The 9714-nt window shown below is 33.9% G+C and overlaps 1 protein-coding gene and 1 long non-coding RNA gene across 2 annotated transcripts; one reads left to right on the top strand and one right to left on the bottom strand.

Annotated features, from left to right (window-relative positions):
* Positions 1–5189: 5189 nt before the first annotated feature.
* On the bottom strand, positions 5190–9254 carry LOC106333411. Its single transcript, XM_013771857.1, has 2 exons — positions 8683–9254; positions 5190–5456 (listed from the first exon to the last, which is right to left on the bottom strand). Exons 1-2 carry the CDS (start codon positions 9098–9100, stop codon positions 5305–5307), a joined length of 570 nt encoding a protein of 189 aa, XP_013627311.1. The 5' UTR covers positions 9101–9254; the 3' UTR covers positions 5190–5304.
* Positions 6736–7307, top strand: LOC106333412. The gene is made up of 3 exons (XR_001268365.1): positions 6736–6956; positions 7030–7123; positions 7213–7307. It is a non-coding gene; the product is annotated as an uncharacterized LOC106333412 (long non-coding RNA).
* Positions 9255–9714: the final 460 nt, after the last annotated feature.

Genomic DNA, 9714 nt, shown 5'->3' with positions numbered 1-9714 from the left:
CAGCAAGAGGAGATGGACTTCACCAAGCACCTTGGGAAGTACAGCCAGCTGTGGTCTGAACTTGAGATGCTGAGACCAAGTACCACTGATCCTAGTACACTAGAAGAGAGGCGTGAGCAAGACAAGGTCTTTGGATTGCTTCTCACACTCAACCCAAGCTTCAATGATGTACTTAAACACATATTGAGAGCTAAAGAGCTTCCAAGCTATGATGATGTGTGTGCTCAACTTCGGAAGGAGCTAGGCTCAGATGGTCTCTTTGGTGGAAAAGGGGAACTGTCTATGGCAAACAAAGCTGAGAAGATGGAGAGTGCTTCAGTCAACAAAGCACACTTCAAACCAAGAAGAGGAGGAGACAAGTCTGTGACTTGTGAGCACTGCAAGAATCTAGGCCACTCCAAAACCAATTGTTGGATCCTCCATCCTCACCTCAGACCTGCTTCAACCAACAGATAAAACCAAGCCATGGTTCCAGGCTCCATGCGCATAGGAGAACCAACAGATAAAACCAACCCATGGTTCCAGGCTCCATAGCTTGATAACTTTGAATTAGTTGGTTTATTTGAATCTGTTGGCTCATTTAACAAAAGTGTAAAACCTTTAATCAGTTGGTTTATTTGAATCCGGTGGCTCATTTTACACAAATGTGATACCTTTGATATCAATTGGCTTATTAGAATTTGGTGGCTCATTTAACACAAGTGTGATACCTTTGAATCAGTTAGTTTGCACTTGTATTGTGCCTCTAATCAGTGTTTTTAAACCCGGACTGGACCGGCGGTCGGACCGGGTTGAACCATGAACCGAAAAAAATCCGGGTTGGGTTAAGGCTAAAACCCAACTAAAATCGAACCAGTTAAAAATCCCTATTGAACCGTCAAAAATCCGGAAACCGGCGACCCAATGAACCGGCCAAACTCCGGTTTGTATATAAGCTAAAATTTTGTTAATGAAACAATTCATTTTTCTTCCTTTTTCGTCTCTCGTCTTTTTCTTTTGTCTTCTCTACAACTCATAAATTACAAGATTCACAAAGTTTAATATTCACGTCAAGATATTGTTTTTGTCTACTTCTCACTTTAAAAAAAATATATTTCATGATCACTTGTTTTGAAGACTTTAAATCATTGAAACATTTTCGTTTTTGAAATTTGTAAGTCAAAATATAACTTTTACCTAATGTGTATATACTTTTTTTTAAAAGGTGATGAAGATGTAGAGTGATAAGATCTGCGAATAAAGTTTAAATGTATTTTTCATATTGATTTTAGATTTTAATTGTTATTTTTAAGTTTTTCTACACATTATGGCTATTTAAAAAATTTATTTGATATGATTTATTTTTTGAAAAAATATGCATATTATTTATAAAATATCATTAAATTTAGTTTAATCTAAGTAAATCCGATCAAACTCGGTTCAGACCCGGTCGAACCACAATGATTCATGACCCAAAAAAATTTTGGTTTGCTAGCCGGTCCAGTTTTAAAAACACCCACTAAAACATAAAACTAAAGTGCAAAAACATGTCACGGTGGTAGTCTATTAAAGTGGTAATAGATTATACAGAATTGAATACTTTTTATAATACTAATTTTTTAACAACAAAATTGTCGGCAATTAACTTCTTCATATTAGTACAAAAAAATGGATTAGGGTGGAGGATGATGCAGTTTGGACTATTCTTAGAGTATATACGTGCCCCAACAAAACACAAGTGTGAAGATCCATGCCTATACTTACACTCTACCTAATTATACCTTCACTAATAAATTTTCTAATTTACAAAGTCATCGATTAGGCAAAAAAAAACTACAAATTCGTCGATACTCCTACATTCACACACATGGTGGTATTTGAACCGTTAAAAGTCCCGATATGGATATTGGATTATAAAGTAGATTAAAATGACGCTTTGCTTTTTAAGAAATAAATCATATAAAAATGTTCAAACCTAGCTTGTTTGTTCATGTGCAATTTAAATTTTTACAAGTTTTTATGTTTAGGTACGGTGTGTAAAGATAGGCATGAATCTTCATACTTGTGTTTAGTTGGGGAAAGGATTGGCCGTTCGCCAGTTTATATATATATATTATAAACACGTTATAAACCGCATAATCTATCAACTTTAGCTCTTTAATTATTTCTATCATTTTTTTACTTCGTTACATTTACATTTTCTCACTCTCACAAATCGCACAGAGAGAGACGCAGAGAGTAAACTAAGTTAAAAGCTATGAACAAACTGTGAAGATGAAGCAATAAGAAACAAGATGGTTGGTTAAGGTCTCAAGACAATGGAGATGCCACTACAAGGGACAAGCATGCATGGTGGGTTAAGGTCTCAAGACAATGGAGATGCCACTACAAGGGACAAGCATGCATGGTGGGTTAAGGTCTCAAGACAATGGAGATGCCACTACAAGGGACAAGCATGCATGGTGGGTTAAGGTCTCAAGACAATGGAGATGCCACTACAAGGGACAAGCATGCATGGTGGGTTAAGGTCTCAAGACAATGGAGATGCCACTACAAGGGACAAGCATGCATGGTGGGTTAAGGTCTCAAGACAATGGAGATGCCACTACAAGGGACAAACATGTATGGTGGATTAAAGTCTTAAGACAATGGATTATTAGTTTATCATATCCCATCTACCATTTACCATACTTGTAACCCCTATATATATGGGATGTTCCCATAAGCAAATCAATCAAGCAAATAAAATTCTCCTTATTTACTCTATCTCTCTCTACTTTCTAGATTAAACATCTCTCTCTCTTGTTCTTCACTATGTTCTTCAATTTCTAACATATATATCCATTCTGTACCCGTTTATGCTATACGTACATATGGTAGAACAAACCTTATGATTTTCTCTATTATTATTGATGCTTCAACGTATTTAATTTTTATTTTGTGTTATAATCATCTTATTTGATTTTCAGAAATAAATATTTTATACTGTGGCATGTTCAAGTAGGAGCGGATCTAGGAATACTCTTAATTGGGGGACTATAACAAATTTGGAATAAGTTGGAGGCACTTTCTTTGAATTCAAGCGAATTACACTAATAAATCAAAAAAATTGTACTAACTACTTCAAGAAAGTTAACTTTAGTTAGAGGCACGTGACCCCGTATGATACAACATACGTCCGCCTAGGCCTGGGACGGATCGGATATCCGGACAATTTTAAAGTATCCAGATCTTTGTCCGGCGAATCCATAATTTTATTATCTTTATCTGGATCCGGGGTTCTCGGATATCCGGACGCGGATATCCTTCTAAAAATTGTTATATCCGATGGATATCCGGATTCGGATATATATCTTTAAAATAAATAAAAATATTAATATTAATATGTATAAAATATTAACAATAATTAAAAAATAAAAATATATAATGTTTTTAATTATTTCTATATATAATATTACAAAATTTACATAAAATTTATATATACTATTATAAAAATGAAAATATATTAAATAAAATTAGTTTTTATATATAGATATTACTATTTTTGAAATAGTTATTAATAAGACTTACGGATCCGGATATCCTGACTAAAAAATCAAGATATTCGAATCCGGCTTTGACGGATCCAACATTTTACTATCTAGATCCAGATTCGGCCCCTCCAAATATCCGGATTTTCGGATCGGATCTGGATCGGATCTGGATCGGATCTCGGATAAAAATTTCAGGCCTACGTCCGCCCCTGTGTTCAAGTATATAAGGAACAAATAAACGACATAAGGGAATGAACTGAAATTCGTGCAGAGCATTAGTGTGGGAGACGTGAGACCCATATTTGTATCCTCGGCAAAATAACAACTTCCAAAATAAATTTACTTTTTTTTTTTTACTACGAAGAATTTGGACTTTGGGTTCTAGTCTTCCATATGGTCCGGACAAAATTGATCAAAACAACTAAAAAAGACGTATCTAAACTATGATAATAATTATCGTGATTTTGTTGAATATATTACAAGTCCATCTGCTATTGCTGGAACAAAAAAAAAACTAATTCACCTTACTTTCATAACAAAACTAATTTGGTATTGCTAATGTGTCATCAATCATGTTTTTTTTTTCTGGTGTGGAAAGATTATTAATTTCTCATTATTTATCATATTCTTCAATAGTATAATATGTTCCAAATCAGTTCCAATACAACAGTGTTAAAAAAAGTCTCCCGTATGGTCGGAAATCAGCCTTTGTTGATAGCATTTAAGACATAAAACATTCATTCCACCAAGCTTCTAACCACTAACGCAACAAAACTCACATATGCACTTAAACCAATTGACTTACCGAGTTCGGTGATTACTTTTTCTGATTAATCTGAGGTATCTCGGGCCTATGGAAGGTCTAGACTAATTTCCAAAAGAAGATGCAGTCTACGGATAATCCATTTCTCCAGGTATTCAAATGGAACGTAAGCAATGGACACATGTTTGTATGGCCACATGTAAAACAAATAATTTTGCACTAGAAGAGAATATCTCCGGTATGAACCAACAGGGAACTCTTCTTTTTGTGGAAACCATTAAACCACCGCGACGTGATTAGTGATAACTTCCAAAACAATCGTTACATATATGTCTATACTATTATCCACATAAACTAAATTACTGTGATATATTGATCATGTAAGTAACATATATATATTCTTGAAATAAACCGGTTAAACTATTTTCGTCCTAATACCAGTGATAAATTATGTAAAAACATTTGATGTTGCCATCTTTGGTCACCGCAACAATTGGGAGTAAAAAGTTCGACTTACAAAAATTTGTAACGTCAAAAAATATGAGCCGAAATTAATAAATCATATCAAATGTGTAACCATGTGCTTACTCGAAAGCTTTAACATATGAAAGATGATATATAGCTAAAATTAGATGTTGTTTTTTGTTAAAATAAAAATCAGTTGGTGACCATAGCAATTTTTTCATAATGAGAGTATTAAATATGTATATCTCTTTTTAAAAAATTCTTGATAACTGAAAGAATTTGGACTTTAATTATATTTTTTATAGTGTATAGTTAATAAATTATATATCCTTATCAAATAAATTTTATACTTCTTTATGTAGTGTATAGGTAATATGCATTGCCTTGTATATAAGTTGATCAAAATAATAATCTCATAAAGGAAGGACCATAATACAGGCAAATGGGTGAATATGAAATCAAATAAACGTAATTATTTTGAATTCTCAGTTTCAAACAAAAGAAAAAAGAAGGAAAGTATCACATGGAACTAGTCGGTCCAAAATAAAGCGAATGAAATTGAAATTAAAACATAACGCAGATTAGACTTGCAATTAAACCAAAAACAGCCATTGATCCAGAAACCGTGTTAGCTCTTCCCCCATTGCCCTCACTTGTGCTGTTGTTTTTGCCATTGCTGCTACTGCTACTGTTGCCGCTGCTTCCTTCTCCTCCTCCTTTACGACACAAAACCAAAATCCTTTCATTATTAAGAACGAATCATTGCATTATGATATCAAAACTCTATGACTATATATGGTTCGTGACGTTGTTGGTGTAGCATAGATTTTTCTTTTTATTTATGACTATCGAATATAAGCGGCAGTACATAGAATATCATCATATTGATAATCATGCTTCCCCTTTTTGGATAACCAGGGCGGGCCGGCCAATCCCTGGGCCCTGTCCACCAACATCAGACATACTTGATTGGTCGCAATGACAAGTAGATATCCATTTCATTTGGCTACACAACCAACCATATCTGAGATTGTAGGTTTTTAACCCCAGATGCTTAACAACTTTTCAAATCTGTCCTACCATTGGGCCACTACGCTTGTGTTGTGGTTATGGATAATCATGTTTTATTTTTGGGATTAACCAAATATAACTCAAAACTTGATTTTAAATACAAAATTATACTCAAACTTGAATCAAATGCAAAACTAATATAAAAGGCTTGCGAAATTATAGTCAGTCCCTTGTGACCAAACAAAAAATCATAACTCATTTTTACGAATATAGCCTCAGAAAGTCTTCTGAGTCTTCTGAGATACTGTGAGTCGTTTAGACGACGTCCAGAGAAATCTTCTAGTATAGTTGATCTTAAAAATAATTTATACATTTTGTAAAAAAATATTTTGTTAAGTGAAAAAATAAAATCATGTAATTATAAATAATTTTAAGTGATATAAATTAAGATATAATAAAATTGTATTGTTTTCAACATAGATGACTGAAAGTAGTGAATCATGATATTCTTTGGTTTAGGGTTTGGCAACATATGTTGTAGTATTGTATGTATTATTAGAGTTAGATTTTGGAAAGATTAAATGTTTTTTTGAAAAATTAAATTTTTACCTATATGTGCTTATTTTTGTGTATATTAAACACTTTTTAAGTTTAATTTAATTTTATGAAGTGTTTAGTTAGTTAATTTAGTTTATGAGTTATGTTTAGGGTATAGAAGACTTACATGCTAGACGACTTCAAAGAAGTTTTTTAGTCTTCCTTAGGAAGTCATCCAAATCGTATCTAATATTCCCGCTTAAAATTTACTATTTCCCGCTCGAATTTAACTAAAGTATTTAAAGTTCCCGGTTAAAGATTAAATATTTTTTTTGTCACAGTTGTTAAACATTAAAAAGTAGTTTTTGTTAGAAAACATTAATCATAAAATGTCTAAAACTCAAAAGTCAAAACCCTAGTCTCATATTATTTTTCGTTCTCTCTTTCTCTTTTACAGCTCTTCTTCCTCTTCTCTCGTCGTCTTCTCTTCTCCACTCTCTCTCGATCAGTTCATGAAGTTGTAATCATGTTTGGATCAGATGTATGAGCCTGGCACTGGCGATGGTTTGATTTCATCAATGGAGAGACATAAGATGAGGCTCGCTCAGTAGAGCTCTGGTTTGAATCAGCTTTAAGCTGCCCTCATTAGGCTCATTGTCAGATCTGGGGTTTGGTTCTGATTTGGTCTCAATTGAGTTAGGTTTTATATTGTTTGTAGCTAAGTTTTCCTTTTGTGTGCAGCATCGGTTCTTAGAATCAAAGAAAGGAGATCATTCAATGAAAAAGAAGAAGAGAACACTGTGTTTCCTGCAACCTCCATTCTTTCTGGTTAAAGGTCTGCCCTTTTTGTCTCTCTCATGTGCCTCTCTCTCTCACGCTAGATTCACTTATCTATTTCTGTGTGTATGACGGAGGAGGATGTAGACAAAGCTTGACGGAGGAGGCTCCTCGCCATGACTTCTAGAAAGCCGTCCATTTAGGTTAGTTTTGCAACTGATTTTTAACTTAGACGACTTACATGGAAGTCGTCCATCTTTGTTTGTTAAAAAAAAATTCAAGATGACTTCCATGTAAGTCGTCTAGGGTAAACGGGTTAGTTTTGCATTTGACCGGATTGTGTCAGAAATTTGACTTTTCCTGGACGACTTACACATAAGTCGTCCAGTAGAAAATTAAAAAAATAAATATTTTGTTATACCTAGATGACTTCCATGTAAGTCGTCTCAGGTTCGTTTTGCAATTGAAAAATAAAACAAAAAAAATTATTATTTTTCTAAACAACTTACACGGAAGTCGTCCGCCCGACGACTTGCATGGAAGTCGTCCAAGATAAGCAAGGTTTGACCAGAATCTCGGAATAAAATCATTGACGACTTTCGTGTAAGTCATCTTACGGACGACTTCCGTATAAGTCATCTAGAAAAAAATTAAAATTTTATGTTTTATTTTTCAATTGCAAACTAACCTGTAAGTCGTCTAGATATAATAAAATATTGATTTTTTAAAATTTTCTACTGAACGACCTATGCAAAACTAACCTGTTTACCCTAGACGACTTACATGGAACAAAGATTAACGACTTCCATGTAAGTCGTCTCTAAAAACACATATAAAATTCAATTGCAAAACTAACATCTGCATTGACTAGAAGACTTCCATGTAAGTCGTCTACATCTAGAAGACTTACCCAGAAGTCTTCTGGGCGAACAGATCTAGAAAAGAAAACTGATTTCATAGTTTCAACCACTGAGATAACTTATTTAGCACATAGAAGTTTTCTCCAAACACCGAGAATCTCAAACAAAAGTGACCCACCAAGAATCGTAAGCTTTAATGGCTCTATGAACCATAAAAATTTAGAATCAAAATCTTGGGTTTTTTGGATGAATATGGAGAGAAAGTAAAAGAGGTGTTGTTTTTAGTTCATAAGAATTGAAAAAGAAGGAGTGTAAATCGATTTGAGGTGCATTAAGAGTTTTAAATTGGTTGTTTATGGTGGTTGGTGTATTGATGGCAATGACAATCTTGTAAATACTTGAAGATGATGAGATTGAGAGAGTAAAAAGACCATTTTCGAAAAAAAAAAAATTAATGGCATTTTCGTGAATAATATGAACTTTTGGGGTGAATAGGGCAACGAAAATTTCCAAAAAAAAACATAGGTTAGTTTTGTTGTTGATTTTGAGTTTTGTGTCAATTTTGCAAAAAACATCTAATCTTTAAACCACATATAGTTTGCATGCATATTCCATAATTGTCAAGTTGCAATTTTTCTAACGTAGTTTTATTAATCTCTTATAAAAAAACAAGAGTAATATATGCATGGTTAAGTAATTATATGTAACTAAATAACATGCATAACTAGTTACAAGATCATAATTAATCTACACGTACCATTACTAGTACTGTTGCAAGAGTATTTGTCAAAAACGCCACATTTGGTTGTGATTCCGGCGGAGTAAGGTCCCGTGATGTTCACAATCGCCGGGTTCGCTATGTAATTATCACAAAGGCAAGTGACTTGCGTTGTGGTCGCGGTTTTGAGATCGCTGCAGCAATCATCCGTTGGCGTTTCTCTAACGGTTGCGAAACACTTTTCGAGAAGGTCAGGCATCACTGAGGCACATACAGGATCCATCTTAGGAAACGTTGGTGTCTGTGGCTCAGCTAGCAGCGGAGCAATCGCAACCGCAAAAAATAAAATGGCTGCCACCGCTGAAACCTTGTTAATGTAAGCCATTTGATTGTTTAGACAAAATGTGGGGATTATTATCTCACTTTGTTTTTCGTATGCGATTTCCAAAAAGTGCATTTACGTGTTTATATATATAGGAGTCTTAGCATGGACACTAATGGTTTTTGATGATTGAAACAAGAATATATTTCGTTTTTCCTTATAAATCATTGTTTTGTATTTTACATAGTTGACCAAAAGCATGCGAAATTCGTTTTCTCTTTACCCGGCCATGTTCCTCGCATTTGATTTGCTTTGTGGATAAATATTTTATGTTATGACGTGTTCATATGTACGCAGTATGGAACTAAATTTATACGATATATATAATGGAATTTTTGCGAAGAAGTAGCAAGGACAGAATGTCGAACTCATTTATAAGCTGGCCGGTGCTGAAAATTCAAAGATATGTTTTATTATTATATATATGAATCAAGATTCTTATGATCATACAACTAATTAGCAGCTTATGTTAGCATTACAATAATAGGGATTATAATTTGAGATGGATTGACAGTTCACTCTAATGATGATGTACAGAAAGCCGACTACTAATACAATTTCAATGCCTTTGACTTGTATGTCTACAATGGTGGTATGTTTCAGACCTTACAAAACGTTGGGTAAGACCGTAAGAGTATCAAACACTACAAGAAAACAGCAAGGATTATGAGGGAAAAAATCGTCGGAAT

This window comes from Brassica oleracea, chromosome C3 (assembly GCF_000695525.1).
Source record: "Brassica oleracea var. oleracea cultivar TO1000 chromosome C3, BOL, whole genome shotgun sequence".
NCBI classification, from domain to species: Eukaryota; Viridiplantae; Streptophyta; class Magnoliopsida; order Brassicales; family Brassicaceae; genus Brassica; species Brassica oleracea.
Note: the sequence above shows the minus strand (reverse complement) of the source record. Positions and strands in the feature narration are given on the sequence as shown.